This window comes from Leucopleurus acutus (assembly GCF_964270905.1).
Source record: "Leucopleurus acutus genome assembly, chromosome: 2".
In the NCBI taxonomy this organism is placed as follows: domain Eukaryota; kingdom Metazoa; phylum Chordata; class Mammalia; order Artiodactyla; family Delphinidae; genus Leucopleurus; species Leucopleurus acutus.
Window position 1 is genome coordinate 189,304,398 of NC_139143.1, and position 17,106 is coordinate 189,321,503.

Below are 17,106 nucleotides of genomic sequence, written 5' to 3' on the forward strand. Positions count from 1 at the left end.
CGCCATCCCTTGTCCCTCCTTGGCTTGGCGAGTCAGGCCAGGCCAGTACGGGCCCTGGTCCCTGTGCTTCTTCACGGCCCTGGGGCCCGGGGCCCTCGCCCCTCCATGCTCGGGGACCGTCTTGGGGCCGGTGTGTCTTCCTAGGCTTCCAGACGCTTCCCCGGGAGCCTGGGGGGGCAGCACATGGCAGGGTGGGTGCACGTGGGCGTGCTCCTCTGTGTACACGCGTGCGTCTGTGCGCCGGTGTGTTGGTATGCGTGCGTGACCCCGGCAGTGAGTCAGGGGCCGGTGCCCCCAGCCTGGAACCCTGACTCCACTGTTCTGCCTGCGCTTTCCTGCCGGGTGGTGGATGCCCTGGGACGTCACCTCCCCCCAACCCCTGCCCAGGACCAGGAGGGTGGCTCAGCGTGGGTGCAGCTCAGTGTTACCGGCTGGGAGAGGGTTTTAGTCCTGAGAAACCACCAGTCCGCTGTGGCCTCCTCTGCCCCGCTGACAGCGCCCGCTAAGCTGTGTGTCCCATCAGAACCTCTGCTTCGGTGCGGAGGCTCGGGGGCGGGGCTGTTCCGGACAGGCTGCTCCTTGGGGGCCCCGCCGCCTCCACTCCCCAGTGTGGCCGTGGCCCGAGGCTGGGAGGTCTGGGCTGGGGGACCCCCTGCTGTCAGTTGGCCATGACAGGTCGTAGTGGGTGGTCTAGGGTGTTGGGTGCCACCCCCGTGGGGACCCGAGCACCCAGCTGTGTGACCCGTGATCTGCCTCTTGCAGCCGCGCCTGCCGGGCCCCCTGCCCGACCCCCGCAGGAGAGAAAAGCTGCCACCTTTCTAGAGCCACGCCACCCGAGGACAGAAGGGGAAACGGAGAAATGCCACCTCGTGGGGACAAGGCCGCCTGAGCCCAGAAGCGCCACCCGGGACGCACCCCTCGGCCACCTCTGCCAGGATGGCTTCCTAGAGGAGATTTCATTTCTTTGTACATCTTTTGCACTTTCCTGTTGAAGACTTGAACAAGTTTGTCTTGATAAAAGTTGAGTGACGTGTGGAGGAGTCTGACTTGCAGCACATATGTCTCTCTCTGCCGACGGGTTCCAGACCTGAAGGGAAGCTCCTGGGAGCCCAGAGGCCGCCCACGGACTCGGCCCGGCTGAGGAGGGCGAGCTGCCCGCCCTGGGTGCCCTCAGTCTGCCCCCATCCCCCAATCCCGTCTGCACCGTGCTCCAGCCCCTTGCCCGTGAGGCCCCCCGGTGCCAGGTGGGTCAGGACTGGGGAACTGGCCGGCCTGAGGATAGAGACCTGGCTGATGCCCAGGTCAGGCCAGGATGCTTCCTGCGAGGCTGGAGACCACCAAGTATGTGCTGTCTCCGTGGGACAGGTGTCTGTCCCTGGCCCAGCCTGTCTCACAGGCCCTGGACTCTGTCGTCACCAGCGGAGGGTCTGTGGCCCCTGCCCTGAGTGGCAGGTCACCTGTTCCCCGGAGGGAAGGGGAGGGCAGAGCCTGCAGGTGTTGGCCTGGGGGCTGCCGGAGCCTTTGTCTCAGGCTTCCATGGGAAGGGGCGTGCCCTCCCTCTAGCGGGGTGTGGCTAGCGTTCCAGCGGGGAGGGTCACAGCAGCGCTGAGGGGGCCCAGGAGCCCCTGGTCCTGCCCTGTGCCCTGGGAGGCCGGTCAGCCCCACCTCCAGGTACACACACACTCCCCGTGCCATCTCCTGGCTGCAGATGTGGAGAAACCAGGCCACACGCTGGAGCCTGGACTTATCCCTCCCTCTCCTTTTGTCCCTGGAGAGGCCTTGATCTGGGCATTTGCCATCTGGGGTGGGCCACGACTGCCCTCGCTGTGTTCTTGGAAGGCTTGGGGAAAGCTTGGAGGCAGGGGACTGGCCCCAGTGGCCTCTGCAGTCTTCCCAGCTGGAGCACCCCCAGCTTCCTGCCTTGTTTCCTGCCAGTAACGCCCCACTGGAATCCTGACCCTCCTTCAGGCAGCTGGTGGTGCGCTGTGATGGCCCCAGTTTGGAGGAAGGGAGGGACGGGGCCAGGGCCTGGGCCTGTCTGTGTCTCATGTTCCCTCTGGCCCAGCCTGGAAGGGAATTCCGAGCCTTGAGCAGGGAGGGGCCTTCCTGGCGTGGAGCCCTGGGTGCAGAATCCCGTCTGAGAGAAAGCTGGGCCTGCGCGTGGAGGCACCAGGGGGATTCTGTTCTGTTCCCTGGCCAGGACTGGGGCGAGGATTTGGGGATGTCTTGGGGACACAGGGCCACTGGCCAGCCCTCCCAGAGCCCAGATGTCCTCAACTGTAAATGGCTCTCCCTGAACCCCTAGAGGGCTGGACCCCCAAGGTCCCTGCCATCTCCAGGCTGGCCAACCCTGGCACTGCGGGTGGGAGGATTGGGGGTGGGGGCACAGATGTCCAGGACACATGTGACAGCTGCTGACCCCGCCTCCCGGAAGGGTGGGGTCATTCCTGTCCCCTATGGTTTGTCCAGCGCCACGTGTACACGCGTGGTCCTCTGACCCGTGCCCCCCTGCAGAGGTTCCGGCTCAGGTCACGGGCAGCGTGACCGCCAGGAGCCCCCGACACGGGGCCCTGTGACTCCGCCCTCTCAAGCAGGCAGTCAGCCTGCCAGACTGGCTGGCCTGGTGGGGAACACAGTGGATGCGTCCTGAATGTCAGGTCAGGGGGCACGTGGTAGAGGACGGGGGTCTGTGTTGTCCCCACTGCCTCACTCCAAGGGCAGGTGGTCCTTCCCCTGCCAGCCCTTGCTCCCCAGCAAGCTTCCCTCTGCCCTTCTGTTTTTGCTCCTTCCCAGGCCTCCGCCCTTTTCCTCTACCAGCCAGAGCCAGGCGCCCACGGATGGCCTGGGCCCCAGCACTGCCTGGTCCAGGAAGGGCTCAGCTCTCCAAGATCAGCACCTGGGAGGCCTGGGAGGGGGGCTGCGGACAGCTGGGGAGTGGGTTTCTGGCTGACTGGTTTTGGAGAGGAAAAAGGATCTTAAGAATGTTTTCTTCTTGGTTTATCCAGTTATCTCCTGCTGAAAGTCGTAGTGGTGGGGAGGGGGCGTTGGCCACCACGGTCTTGGCATCTTCAGGCTGGGTTTGGTTTTTGCCGCGGGCAGGAGAGTCGTCCTGTGCAAGCGGAAGCCGAAAGTGCCAGGCCGTGCTTCCGTTTCCAGCCACCTTATCATTTAGACCAGGGCTGAGTAGGCTTTCTGTTGATCCATCTTGGGGCCACAGTCTCGGAAGGCGTAGCTGGCTGGGCTCCTGGGTGACCAGGGGAGTTTGGGCTGGACTGTGTCCGGGGGTCCCCTTGCACACGCCCACCACGGAAGCACATCCTGAGACCCCCTGTGCAAGGGGGCCCTCCCTGCAAGCCGCCTTCAGAAGCTCCTTTGTTTTCTGCAAGTGAAGACCATGGTCCTGTTCTGCTGGTACCACGACCCGTGCAGCCACCTGCCCTCCTGCTGGTTGGGCGTCCCTTCCCAGGGTCCTCTGGGGACTCCTGGGCCAGGTCAGGGGCTGGCTGAGTCTTGCCCCAGGGACACCTGTAGCCCTTGCTGCCAGGTGTTGGGTCCCAGGAATGCTGAGGGCCTGAGGGGATCGTGTAGAGGGTAGGCTCGGGGACCTCCGGAGTGTGCCCAGAGTGGGGGGACAGGAAGGAGCTTGGCTGGGAGGCGGGGGGCTGAGGTCTTGGCCCGGCCACGGTCCAGGGTCCCCCCTCCGTACCTGCAGCTGTCCTGTGCCGACCACTATCTCTGTCGAGGAAGCTGGCTCTCGCCCCATTTTATATTTCTGGAAGTTTACAGTTGTGGTGCATCAGCCCAAAGTCATTGGCTTGTGTTTTGGGATTTTTTTCTTAGTTTTCAGATTTTTTTTAAACAAAGTATTTTTTTAGGTGCGATAACCCAGAAAGGGCCCGTTGGGTGTGTGTGTGTCCTGAACCCCTGATACTGAGCTGGGAGCCTGAGCCTCCCATGGCTCCTCTGTGCCTGGGGTTGAGGGGAGGGGCCCACCCCCCTGCCCGGGCATCGGTGCGTGGGAGGTTGAGGGAGCAGACGCCTGCACCCAGGCTGGCATCTGGCCCAGCTGAGAGGGGCCGGCCCCTTGCCTGGTAGAGCCCCCAGCTGGTGAAGGGGCCGGGGCGCTGGGGCGAGTTGGGACGGTCCCAGCCAGGCAGCCGGAGCTGGAGGCTGAGCCCGTGTGTAGTCACCTGTCCGGTCCTCGGGAGGATGTGTAGGAGGCTCGACAAAGACTGTAACCGACCCGGTTCCCTTTACTTTGTACTGTGTATGTCTTGGTTTTCTGTGTTTTAATAAATCCTTTGGGAAAGGATTGGATCAAAGAGTGTGTTCCTAGCTTCTCACTGATCTAGGATGGGGGTGGCTGGGGAACGATGTGAGGGGGATGTCATGTAAAACCACCTCCCACCTGAGGAGACACGGCCCCGTGAGGCTGAAAGGCTCGCTGGGAAGGGGGCGCCCCAAAAAGGGGTGCTCAGGGGTGGTGCCCGCCCCTCCCACCTGCCCCCTGAAACAGCACTGCTCAGAGGAACACTGAGCCCCCGGAGACAGCCCCCAGGCCTCCCTGGACCCTGACCTCTGTCCCCAGGCGGGTCCAGCAGCCTCCCACCAGCTTCCACCCCTGAATCACTTGGGAGCGAAGGGGGTCTCAGTGCCCAATCTTTGCCTCTCCCCCAGGGCCCCTTTCTCCCAACCTCTGCTCAGCCCCCGTCGGCTGGCCTCTGCAGGGGGCAACCTCCTCTCCCTCCCACTGCCCTTGGCCCAGCCCTGACCCCGAGGACTCCGCAAAGGAGGGGAGCAGACCCTGACGGGCTTGGGTTTTATTCTGTCATTCCATAAATACGCGCTGCGTCTCCACTGAGCGTCACTTGGAAGTGCGAGGCATATGGCATCTCTGCCTGTGTAGGGGATGCAGTTAGCTGAGGAGCCACAGTCATTAAAGGCGGGGAGAGAAAAGGAGCACATTATTTACATGACTGGAGAGAACAGAAGACAGAGCAAGCCCCCGTCTCGTCCTCGGGACCTCGAATTTGCCGTAGATTCAGGGTGAAAAATGCTGGGGGCTCTGTGTGTCATTAGCAAGGAAGACTGGTCCTGCCCTGACCCAGACTGGGCCTTCTTCCCTTGTGGGGCACTGCCAGGTGGACCCCTGGGGGCAAAAACTCTGCTTCAAGGGGAGGGTGAGAGGCTGGCTGGCAGCTGGGGCTCTTGGCAGGCTTCCCCTCAAGCAGGTAGGGTGCGGCTGGCTGGTCTGAAACCCGTGCCAGGCGGGGCCCAGGCTGCCCCTCCAGGGCCTGCCTCGTCCCAGCTCTTCTGTTTCCAGGCTCTGACCGCCCTTGGGCCCCACTCCAGCACCCCCGAAGTCGGGGGACCCTCCCTCAGGAAGCAGGGTGGCATCCCTCCACACCCACTTGCAGCGGGGATACAGAACCAGGCTGTGGATGGTGCCCCAGGGCCGGGAAGCTGCTTGGGTCTTTGAGCTGGGCACTTAGGCCTTGGTAGAGCTCAACCCTGGGGGCCCTTGTCTCCCTCCGTCTGGGAAACATGCAGCCAGCGGGCTCGGCCTTCCTAGGTGTGGCTCATGGGGTGGGAGGGTGGCAGTCCCGACCTCGGCCCCGACTGCACGCCCTGGTCCCTCTTCCAGCAGTGGGTGGGCAGGGTGACAGCAGTGTGGAAAAGGCCCAGCCATCTCGCCAATGAGCGGCCGGTGACCTGGCCCCTGAGCACGGCCAGCTGCTGGGACTGCCTGGCCCAGAGCACTTGGTCCCTGCCTGGACGGGCCTGGGACGAAAGCCGCCCCGCTGCAGTGTCCTGTCCTCAGAGCCACATCCCACCGTGTGGTGGTGGGCAGTGGCTGCGGATTCTGCTGGGACAGGCTTGTCCCCTCCCCACACCCACAGGCTGAAGTGTGCAGGGGACTTGGTGAAGACGACCCCCAGGGGCCTGGTCTACAAAGAGGGAGAAGGTTCCAGACTCCAGGGCCAGCACAAAGGTCAGGAGTGGAAGAAGGCCCCCCTCCCCCCACTTCTGTGGCTTTCTTAAAGCCAGTTTCCCAGGCCTCGGCTCAGCCAGGACTGGACAGCAGCCCCTCTGAGAATAATGGCAGGGAGGGGCCTCTCTGAAGGGCAAAGCAGGATGGGCTATGTCTGCCCAAGGGCACGAGGGCCCGTATTCGGTGGGCTGGGGCGTCTGCAGAGCCTGGCCCCCAACTCCCACCCACGACAGCCAGCAAAGGCTGGGTGCCGCTCAGGACTATGGGGGCTGCGCCTCCTGGCGGCTGGCCCGCCTCCCCGCCTCCATCCCTGCAGCCCCAGGCCGGGCTACAAAGTGGCTGACACTTGTGAATGTCCCGCCCTCCCTCCCTGTCCCCAGTCTGTTCCAGGCTTGGGGGCGGGGGGGGGGGGGGCTGGCGTGGACAGGAATGACCGACCCCAGCCATCCCTCCGTCTTCGTGGGCTGTGTGGAGGTATCCTGGGGGTGGCACTGCTGCCCCGGTAACGAGCTCTGAGCACCCCACCCCACCCACCTGGTCTGCGGCCTCGCAGGGGACACTGCTCCACGGAGAGGCTCCCGGGGTCTTTTCCTAGACCGCGGGGGCTGCTGCTGGCTGGCCCCCAGGCCCCAGGCACACAGCACAGAAAACCCCAGGGACTCTCCCTCGTTGAAAGGGTCCCAGCCCATGCTCTCTGCAGACCCCAAGGCCACCACGCCCCGGGCACCGCAGAGGCTGGCTACCTGGTGTGTGGTCAGCAGCCAGTCCAGCTGAGCACGTGTGACCTCGGGGCCTTCTGGGGCGAGGACAGAGGGGCGGAGGACTGGGCGCCGGGCAGGGAGGGAGGGCAGGTGGGGCCCTGGAGGGACCTGGACTGGAGCCCAGGCACTGGGGCTCATCAATTGTTTGCGGGGAGGAAGCCAGCGGGGCGAGGAGCTTGAAATCAGAGCCCCCCAACTTTTTGTGCGTCCCAAACCGCAGGGCGAATCTCCCTGGATCCCTGCCCCTGCCAGCAAGGTGGCGGGGGGGGCGTCAAGGGGCAGCTCGGAAGGCCCCTCGGAGACACACTGGGGCGGGTGGTTGGGAAAAGGGGCTGGGGGAAGACTCCGAGGTCAGGCCCGAGGAAAGTACCTGGAGCCCTTGGCAAGAGGGGGAATGAGGGAGACCCCAGAGGGAGGCCTGCCCTGACCAGGGCCCCGCCGAGGGGCCACAGGAAGAGGCAGACCCGGCTTCCTCTTCCCTTCCCCAATGCCGGGTGGGGTTCTCGGCAGAGGAGAGGCCGGCTCTGCCTGCCCCTAGGCCCCAGCTGGTCTTGGCCTGGCCTGGACTTGAGTCTCTGAGACGGCCCGTGGCTGGGCGAAAACATGGTGGTTTCCCGGAGGAGGAGCAGAGACGGCAGGCTTGGGTGGGACCGCACGAGTGCCTTCGAATCAATGCCGACTCCCCGACACGAACCCGACAGCGGTCCTGCGAAGCAGCGGGTGGTGTGTGGCGGCGACTTCTGCGGTCTCTTCCCGGCGACATCTTGGTGCGTTGTTTTGTTTTTGAAGCAAACCACACTTGACTTGGCTTCAAATAGCTTAAGCGAGCTAACAGAGAGGCTAGGAGGGAAACGGAAACCGTCCAGGCAAACGGCCGGGGGCGTCTTAGGATCTGTAGTCCTTTTTGCTGTAGGGTTTATTGCCCAAAATGCTATCGATCTCGTGGATAATGGAAGACGACAGTTTTGGAAGGACCTGTGTGCAAAGATGGGAGCTATTCAGAATCTACCACCAAGACTGGCCTGGCCTGCAGGTGAGGTGGGGTGTAACGGAGCAGGGCCCTATGGGGCCTTCCTGGAGCACAGCTCCACCCCTCCACCCCACAACATCCTACGCCTGCCTCTTATCTGTAGAAGAACTTTAGCCCAAGAATAAATTTAATTGGAGAAATGAGAAAATGAAAAAGCAAAGAAAAACAGTCCAACGGGACAAAATAAGAATGGTTTAGCCATTAAACAAAGTCAAGGGCTTTTAGTCCCTGCGCAAGGGCTATAGGTCATATTCTGAGCCATGTCCTTTGAGCTGTTTTGCAGCTACTGAAACCCCCACCAGGTGTAAAAAGTAACCGCATGATGACCAGACTGTAGCCATGAAATAAGCTACATCCTGCACAAGTCCAAGAACTGGCCTCAGGGAAATGGGAACAAACTGACCCTGGAGTTGAAGATTAACTGTACTTAAAACAATCAGGTGGCCCTGCTCAGATGACCACATGACCAATTTCAAGATGACCGTCAGAGCTAACTGTGCTGCTCTGTACATAGCCTCCTCCCTCCGCCCATAAAGCACCCCTGAAACTCCCCTTTAAAAGCTCTTGCCCCCTGATCAACACGGGGAAACTGGATCTTTGGGATGTGAGTCCACCTTCTCCCAGGATCACCAGCTTCCTCAATAAAGCTACCTTTCCTTTTACCCAACACTTGTCTCTCAGAATTGGATTTTTCTTTTTTTTGGCCGTGCCGTGCAGCTTGTGGGATCTTAGTTCCCCAACCAGGGATAGAGCCCGTGCCCCCTGCAGTGGAAGGGCAGAGTCCTAACCGCTGGACCTCCAGGGAAGTCTCAGTATTCGGATTCTTGAGTGACGAGCAGTTGATCCTGAGTTCTGTAACAGGGGGACATTCTTCCAGCCGCCCGCTGGCCCCAGACTGTCCTGCTCTCATTGCATGCGGCTCCTGAAGCAGATGGGGGCCATGCTGCTTCTGTATTCCAGAAGGTTTGGGGCAGAGGGAACCTGCCCTGGTCTAAGCTCTGCCCCTCAAATGGAAGGACAGCGACGGCATAAAATGCAGGTTCCAGCACCAGAACACCTGATAATCCACACCCCCAAACTGCTTTTTCCAGCCGTCTTGACCTCAGCCAACAGCAACATCCCCCTTCCAGGTGACACACCCCAGGGGCTGTCTGACCTGCTATCCCGCACCCTCACATCCAGTCTGTCAGCCAGTCCTGTTGGTCCATCTTCCAGAACATCCAGATGATCCAACCAGCTGTCCATCTGCACCACGGCCATCCCTCGCCCCGACACCGTCATCACTTCCCAGCAATCTCCGTGCTTCCCTTCTGCTCCCCAAACTCTTTCCTCCACTCAGTAGCCAAAGAGCGAGAGGGAGCCTTTTAAAATCTAAGTTGGACCCTGCCCCTCCTCTGCTCCCATCTCACTGGACCATTGCGGAAGTCCTCAGAGGGCATGCGGTGGCCCATGGGTCTGCCCCCACGCCGAGCTCATCTCCCGCCCCTGCCCCTCTGCTCCCGGCCTTCTGGCCTCACTGCTGTCCTGGGCTCGTGCCCACCCTGCGCCTTCACATCAGCCTGGAGTGTTCTTCCCCTGAGTATCTGCACTGCCCAGTCCTCATTCTTCAAGCCTTTGCTCACAAGTCACTTTGTCAACAAGGCTACCCTACGGCCCCCTTCAACCTGGGTCCACGGCTCCCCCCCGCCCCGCCCCTGCTGGACACCCCCGACCTTGCTCCAGGTTTCTTTTTCCAGAGTCCTTATCACCCTCCGGCACATATTCTAATCTTATTTCTCGCATTTAGTGTTTTCCGTCTGTTCCAGCTAGAAAGCCAGCTCTTCGAGAACAAGGCTTTTTGGTGGTTCACTGCTGTAGCCAGGTGCCTTGAACAGTGTCCGGTATGTAGTAGGTGCTCAATAAGTACGTGCTGGACAGGTGACTGGCTGAGACCCTGAGCTCTGCCCAGGGCCTGCAAGGCTGGCGGCCCCCACTCACCTGTATTGCTCCAATATTCTCCATCAGCTGGTCTGCGCTGGAAGCGCCCAGAAGCACGGAGCTGACCCCCTCGTTCCTCAGGCACCAGGCTGGGGGGCAGCAAGACCAGAGGTGAGGGAGGCCCACCCACGTCAGGGCCCTCTCTGGCTCTGCCCCGACCCTGCCTAGGCCAGCCTCCTGGGCATGGGGCTGAGGGTGCCCAGGAGCAGCATGGCAAACCAGGGGCTCAGCAGTGCTGGGGGGACCCTGGCACCAACTGCCGCCAGTGGAGAGATGGCCCAAGTGCTCAGGGACCCACCCCCATCCTCTCCCCATGAATGTGGGAGCCCGTTACCCACAGCTGGCTGGTGGAGGGGGTGTGGCCCGAGCACTCAGGGACTCCCGACATCTCCCTGGGACACCGGTCTCCACCCTGCTCCCGAGCCTCTTACCTATGGCCAGCTGGGGGAGGGTGCAGCCCAGGCGCTCGGCGATGGCCTGCAGCTCCTTCAGCTTGGCCTGCTGGCGCCGGCCCTCCTCACTCAGGATCTTGTCCTTCAGCCACTGGTAGCCCTGGTTGTGGGGTGGAGGCACAGCACAGCCCACAGGTGAGGGCAGGTCACCTGGACCTCTGTGTGCATGGCACAAAATGATGATTGGGGGCACGGCGGCACCCCCCGGCCCCGGCCTAACCACGTCCTGCTGTGGTCCAGACCTGGGCAGTTGGAAGGATGGGAACCGTTGCATCTGAAGCCTGTGGACTGTCGGGGAGCTGAGGCCAGGCCCCTGAGCCTGGACAAGGAGGTGGACAAGCCGACCTTCCCTTCTCCTGGGAGGCTGGGTGGCCCAGGAGGTGTGCCCACAGCAAAGTCAGGGAGCCCCCAGGGAGGCTTGCTGGGGGCTGGGCAGGAGTAGGGGGGCAGGCCATCCTGCTCTTGAATCTGGGGCTGGGGTCTCCAGTACTGGCTCTGCCCCGGCCTGGGCAGGCCTTTCTCTCCCTGCTCCTTGACCCCCCAACCCCTGCAGCCTGTAGACCCTCCTGAGTCCTCACTCCGAGGTGGGTGTGTGTGTGTGCGTGTGTGTGTGTGTGCGTGTGCGCGCGCGCCTGTATGTGGGCCGGGGGGGACTTGTCCCGGGGGGGCATCTCTGAGTGACACTGAAGAAACCCCGCAGCTCTCAGCCCAGAGGTCTCAGGGATGGGCCAGAGAAAGTGTTCGGGGTGTCTACAGGGGGAGGAGGCATCCCAGGGGGCACATGCGGATCCAGAGCAGGTTGCTGAACCTGGGGGGAGGGCAGGAGGGCGGGGGAGCGAGGGGCTTCTTCACCTGGGGGATTTCCCACAGGTGGGCAGCCTTTCTAGACATGGGGTCAGGCCAGCTGGGGCTCCAAGTTCCCATGCTCCGAACCTTCCCGCAGACAGTGGCCCAGGGAAGCCCCGCCCAGCACCAACGTGTCTGCCCAAAGGCCCCACCCCTCCAAAATGCCCGTCCTGCCTGTCCCCTCCCCCAGCCCGGCCGCTTCTTCACCTTCAAGGAGGCTCTCGAGTAGGGCGGGATGCCACTGTCGTACTTTCCGGACACGATACCACAGGCCAGAGGGGACCAGGTCATGGCGCCCACTCCTGGGAGAGGAAAGCCGGACGAGGTCAAACCCAGGGTCCCGAAGAGGGGAGGGGCGGGGCGAGGGGAAAGGGGCGGGGCAGGGCAGGGTCGAGGGGCGGGGCAGGGCAGGGTCGAGGGGCGGGGCGAGGGGATCTGGGATGGGGTTGGGGCAGGGCTGGGGAGGAGGCGGAGCGAGGGAGAGGGTGGGGCGGGGCGGGGGCGGGGCCTGGAGGGCAGGCGCGAGGGCGGGGCCGGGCAGGGGAGCCCACCTATCTTGTGGAAGAGCTCGGGAAGCTGCACTTCCACCTTTTCGCGTTGGAACATGTGGTACTCGGCCTGCTCGCAGATGGGCGGGATCAAGTTGAACTGCCGGGCAACGGAGTAGGCCTCCTGGGAGAAGCAAAGAGGGGCATGGAGGGTCCCTGCCGGTCAGCGGTTCTGAGGGGCCTCCGGGGCAGCAGGGAGAAGACACAAAGGCATCCCCAGGAACGGCTGGCCCTCCTGCCCCTCCCCTCTCCTCTCAGCTTTCCTGGGAGCCTGTTAGGCCCCCCTCCACGAGTGGAGAAAAGTGAGTGGGTTGTGGGATCCCAAGGCTGAAGGGCTTTGGGGGGAAAGCACAACTCAGTAGTGAGGCTTGGGTCCTGGCACTTACTGGCCGGGTGTCCTTGGGTAAGGGGCTCACCCCCCCGTGCCTCAGTTTCCCCATTTGTCATGAGGGTCAAATGAGCCAACAGGGTTGGCAGCCCTCAGGACAGTGCCTGCCTGTTACTGGTTTTATCATGATTGTCACTCTAGGGCCTGGACCCAGGATGATGGCAGGGGCAGAAAACACTAGGTCAGGAGGGGAAAGTGGCCGGCATCAGCCCATTTCTGGGACTTGGAGGTCAAGGCCTCCACTCTGCAGACCGGATGGGTGTGAGCTCCTGGGGACACCCGTCTGCCAGCCCTAGAGGCCCTTTCCCCTTTAGCTTGAGACTCAGCTTTCACATCTGTAAAGTGGGGATGAGATCCTGACACCTCAGTGAGCTCTGTGCTGGGTCCAGGCAGCTTCAGAAAAATGCCGTATGATCATTAATGCCGCAAACTCCAAAGGCCGATTATACCATGGGCTTCTAAAGTTGTCTGTAACTTGAAATGAAAATCCTGCTTAATTTTTTTTTTTTTTGGATGAACCAGAACTCTGGGGCTCACTAGAGGAGAAACCCCCTAGCAGGGATGCCAGGACGTGGGAAATTCTGGTGGGTGGGGCATGGGAAAGGCTGAGGTTGGGAGGAGGCCTGGAGGCAGGGGTGAGGGCGCCAGCCTGAGAGCTAGTCCTGCGAAGACGCAGTCCCCAGGCCTCTGCCCTCCCCCCACCAACCAGCTGCCTGCCTCTGAGAAGCCACCCTGCCGACCCTTCTGGGATACCCCAGAAATATTATGAAACATCTGTCACCCTCAGCTGCTGATGGCTCCCGTGGAGGGAAATGACAAGGAAGGGGATGCCTTCCTGAAAATGCAGGTGAGGGGGAAACATCATGGATTATGAGATGGAAGCCCAGGCTCTGAACTGCACGGCCTGAGCATCCATCTTGGCATGGGCTGTGTGACCTTGGGTGTGTTACTTAACCTCTCTGTGCCTCAATGTCCACATCTGTAAAACAGGATAACAGTAGCACTTACCTCATAGGGCACTGTGAGGATTAAATGGGAGTCAGTCCACATGAAACCCTCAAATCTAACGGCACCTGGAACACCACAAGAGCTCAGCACGGTGGCTGGCACTGTCACTGCTGCTGAGCACTGGCTGAGCTCCAGGACCCCCACTAAGAGCTTCACACCTGTTCTCTCAGATAATCCTCACAACAGCCTCATGACGGGGTAGGTTGTCCTTGCAGTCTTGTTCTACAGGTGGGGAAACTGAGGCTCAGAGAGGTGAAGCCATCTGTCTGGGGCCACGCAGTGCTGGGATTCAAGCCCAGACCCCTGTCTGCAAGGCTTGCGGACATCACTGCCACATGTCACCATACTGTCCCTCCCCATAGTACCCAGTTATCTGTGCATTAGGGACCAACGGCACTGAACCTGCTAGAGCCCCGGAGTCACCATCCACGGAGCTGGGGCCGGGAGCCCAGCTGGGGGACACGCACACACCAAGAGGTCACCGTACCATGATCTCCATGGAGCTCCAGCGCGATGTGCCCCAGTACATGGCCATCCCCTGGTTAATGACGTGGGTCATGGCACGCACCGTCTCTGTCACGAGAGAAGGGGAAACCACAGGTGGGGGGGGGCGGCCGGGGGCATGGGGCCTGGCCTGGGGACATTCTGCAAATACAGGCAGGCGCCAGGAGGAGGGGGAGGGTGCTGTCGGGACGGCTTGCAAGCAGTGTACTTCCCGGCTCCGGAGTTGGGGGCGGCCTGGGTTTTCTGGGACCACAGAAAAAAGTGCCTCTGTCCAAGAAGCTGGTCTTGAAAACAACGTTCCCAAATAGTTAGAGGTCTTATGGAATCTTTGAAAAATGGGTTATGGATGGATTGAGACGTTTCTATGGCAGATTAGAGGGATGCAGGAAAGGTGAGGTCAAAGAATGGGACTCTAGAACGGGGGGTGTTCTCTAGTCTGGGGAAGAATGGGGGACCCTCATCGCTCAGGAAGAACCAGATAAACGGATTAAGGTTACGATCAGATTGACAGATGGCAAGAGGAAGTGACATAATTTCTGCCCATTTCTAGTCTCCCACTTGGGGCTACTCCGGACTCTCCCTGGGATCTGGAGAATTGAATGGAGAGGTAATAATAACATCTGTCGGGAGAAAGGGCAGGGTGTGGGGCCCTGGGTGGTCCCAGGGGTTGGGGGCTGCAGAGCGGAACTCCCCTCGAGTCCAGAAGAGCCAGCAGTAGACATGGAAAGCCCCCTGTGGACCACGCCCCGACTTTCACACCAGCCCAGTATCCAGCAAGGGACCCTCTCTCCATCTACACTGTGATAGATTCTTCCTTGGACTCAAAAAGGTTTTTTGAGAAATAAAAATCTGCCAGTTAGTGTCGCCCCCGAGGCTGTTTTGGCCCCAGGGGGATATTGTGGTTTTAAAAATTGAACTCGACCTCAAATTTTACCATTTTAAATGGCTCTTAGCTTTGCGGGATGACAGGCTACCCCATCAGTTTCTCTCAGGTCCCATACAATGCTTGCAAGTTCGACTGCCCAAGGCAGCCTCAGAAGTTCAGTTAAAGTACAAGTGTTTCTAAAAACAAATACCGCTTGAAAGTCCCCATCTCTCCCAAAGTGGCCACTGACATGGGACAGCTGAGGTCCCTGAAGATGGTGGGGGTGGAAGGAAGGATGGAAGGAAGGAGAATGCAGGTTGGTTCTGAGAGCTCCACCTTGGAATGGCCCAGGACCACTGGAACCTTCTCTGGCAGAGAGCGGCACCTCTGTTTTGGGGTGTCCCTTCCCATCCATCCTGGGTCCCTGAGTGTCCCTTTGGCTGAGGTCCCCTCTTTCAGTAGAAAGCCAAGGTAGCGGGGGCTTCTGGGGTGGTGGTCTCTGTGGGCTTGCCGAGGACCTCTGAAAAAATCACACCTTGGTTTCCACGCCTGTAGGCCAAGCCCTGTCCTCTCCTTCCTTCCAGGGTCAGGGACTGGGCTCTTCCCCGCGCATCCCAGGGAGGGGGTCTGGCAGGGAAGCGGCCCCCTCGGGCTGTCAGTGGGCCACCACTTTAACGGCCAACACTATTCGATGTGAAGAGCAGCGCTTGGTTGGAAGGTTGAGGGTCCCAGGAAGGAACCTGCCCACATCCGAACCCTGCGTCTGGGCTCCCAGCCTGGCCGTCCTTCTTGGGTTCTTTAGAAACACTCTTGGGGGGACCTGTGACCATGCGGTGTGACTGCCCAATTCTTTTCAGCCAAGGCTCAGGCCCACATGCCAGAGAGAGGGAAGCAGAGGACACCCCCGTTCGCTAGCCTGGCTTCTTTGAGCACAGCTCTCTCCTAACGCCCCTTCCATGCAGAGAGGGGAGTCCAGCGGGAGCCTGGGGGCCAGGGAGCCTGTGCGAGCCTGTTGCTGGCCTGAGAGGGAAGGGGTCCTGGGCAGTGGCAGGCTGGCCGTGGAGCCCATGCACAGGAGCGTGGCCCTTGGTCTTCTGCCCAAGCTTGGTGTCAGTGACACCAGAAACAGGGACAATTAGGGACAGCTGTCCACCTCAATATTTAATGCTGTTTTACAGAAGCAGGAGGACCAAATCCTTCCAGCTGCTGCCAAAACCCATGGCATCTCCTGCTGCGTCTCAAATAATACATGGGAGGGGTCAGGTGGCAGTGCCAGTTGGCAGGCGGGAGCCCTTTCATTGTGGACCACAGCCCAGTTCCCAGGGATACCAAGGCCTGCCCTTCGTGGGTGGGGTGGGGTCCCAGGGTCCTTTGGCTTAGGGGTGGGCAGAGACCGCTGCATGGCCAGAGGCTGCCCCGGGGCTCAGAGTTTCCCCAGCTCATGTAGGTATTTTTCAAGGAGGAAAACAACTGCATTTCAATGGTGAGCTCTGGCTGCATGGCATGGGGTGAGAGTGACAGGTGGCCCAGCCCACCCAGGGGACTGGAGCACTGCACGCCACTGGGGGTAGGGCAGCTGGTTGCTGGTGCCCTCACTTTTGGTTGAGGTGGGAGCTTAGCAAACGTGGAGAAGATAAAACCTGCCGGGGGCCAAAGTCCTGAGGTCCCCGATGCGTTTGCTCCTGTGGGAACCTGGTCTCCCCAGCCCTCTCCCAGACCATCTGGGGTCAAGGTTTCTGGTGCGGATCACAGCAACCCCCAAGTCAAGAGGAGGCCCCGCGGGTCACGGGTCATGGCAATGCAAGGCAGTGCGAGGAGGGGCATGCATGCACAGGAGTAGGGGAGGAATGAGGTGACAGCGTGGACCAGGGGGACGGCGCGGCTCTGCGCCGCTTTGCTTTTCTTCACTTGCAAGGTGTTCCCATAAGGCACTTATTTCTCCTTTGTGCATTTTATGGAGAAGTTTAGTCATGGGGGCGGGGGAAGAGAGTCGTGTAAATAAAAGCACTGTCTCATAAAATGCAGCTCAGACACAGAGGTCAGTTGTCGGGCCGAGGGTACTGTGTACCTTCTATGATGAATGTCCTTGACTTGGAGGAACTAAATGGATCCCCTGGTGATAAAAGAAAGATGGAAAGAGACCAGAGTTCACAGCTGTGGGAACGCTGAGGGGCACAGTCTGACAAAGGGCACGGGGACGGAGGCTCAAATCACTTTTCGCAGAATACCCGTTTGGATAAAAAACCAACCACACACACACGTGCACACACACACACACGTATATATACACACACACAGGTGCATGGTATATACACAAACAAATGAAGAAAAAGTAACTCGAACATAACTGAATTTTCCAAGTCCCTGAAGCAGCAAAGCACAAATGAGAAGATGCCCGAAGCAGAAAGTTGGAGGAGATAGTGGGGGCTGAGATGGCAGGAGTCAAAGAATAACCAAGCGCCTGAGAAACCAAAGCTGCTTTTCAAAGCCCTGCACGTCTTTTTTTTCTCCTCTGAGTAACAGTTCATTCCCCAGAGCAGAAGTCCCCTAAACCCTCCCAGTAGAATGTGGGCCATGATTGAAAGGACGGAAAAGAAGGCGGCCCTTGCAGAGTCATCATACTGTGACTTTAGCTACCACTGCACACAGCTCAAAGCCAGGATGGGTGCGGACCCAGAGCAAGGAGGGGACTCAGCCTGGAGGCGCTGGGGTGCACGTGAGGGCTCGAGCAGGGG

General features: G+C 60.5%; 2 protein-coding genes across 5 annotated transcripts in view; one reads left to right on the plus strand and one right to left on the minus strand.

Moving 5' to 3' along the window:
- Positions 1 to 822, plus strand: part of CHD5 (chromodomain helicase DNA binding protein 5) — a gene marked incomplete at both ends in the record, with an annotated part of 61,901 nt that extends 61,079 nt beyond the window's left edge. Inside the window, 2 exons of the mRNA XM_082860302.1 lie at positions 524 to 657; positions 763 to 822. Of these exons, the coding sequence (XP_082716428.1) occupies positions 524 to 657; positions 763 to 822 (194 nt within the window). The remainder of the gene's footprint in view (positions 1 to 523; positions 658 to 762) is intronic.
- A 6,487-nt stretch (positions 823 to 7,309) lies between these two features.
- Positions 7,310 to 17,106, minus strand: part of KCNAB2 (potassium voltage-gated channel subfamily A regulatory beta subunit 2) — a gene marked incomplete at its 5' end in the record, with an annotated part of 42,967 nt that continues 33,170 nt past the window's right edge. For 2 of the 4 annotated variants that reach the window (XM_082832314.1, XM_082832316.1), the window contains 7 exons: positions 7,310 to 7,728; positions 9,761 to 9,849; positions 10,192 to 10,312; positions 11,266 to 11,360; positions 11,610 to 11,730; positions 13,490 to 13,575; positions 16,440 to 16,484. In XM_082832314.1, the coding sequence (XP_082688440.1) occupies positions 7,639 to 7,728; positions 9,761 to 9,849; positions 10,192 to 10,312; positions 11,266 to 11,360; positions 11,610 to 11,730; positions 13,490 to 13,575; positions 16,440 to 16,484 (647 nt within the window). In that variant the 3' untranslated portion in view covers positions 7,310 to 7,638. The remainder of the gene's footprint in view (positions 7,729 to 9,760; positions 9,850 to 10,191; positions 10,313 to 11,265; positions 11,361 to 11,609; positions 11,731 to 13,489; positions 13,576 to 16,439; positions 16,485 to 17,106) is intronic. The other 2 variants (XM_082832315.1, XM_082832317.1) reach the window with 1 other exon arrangement.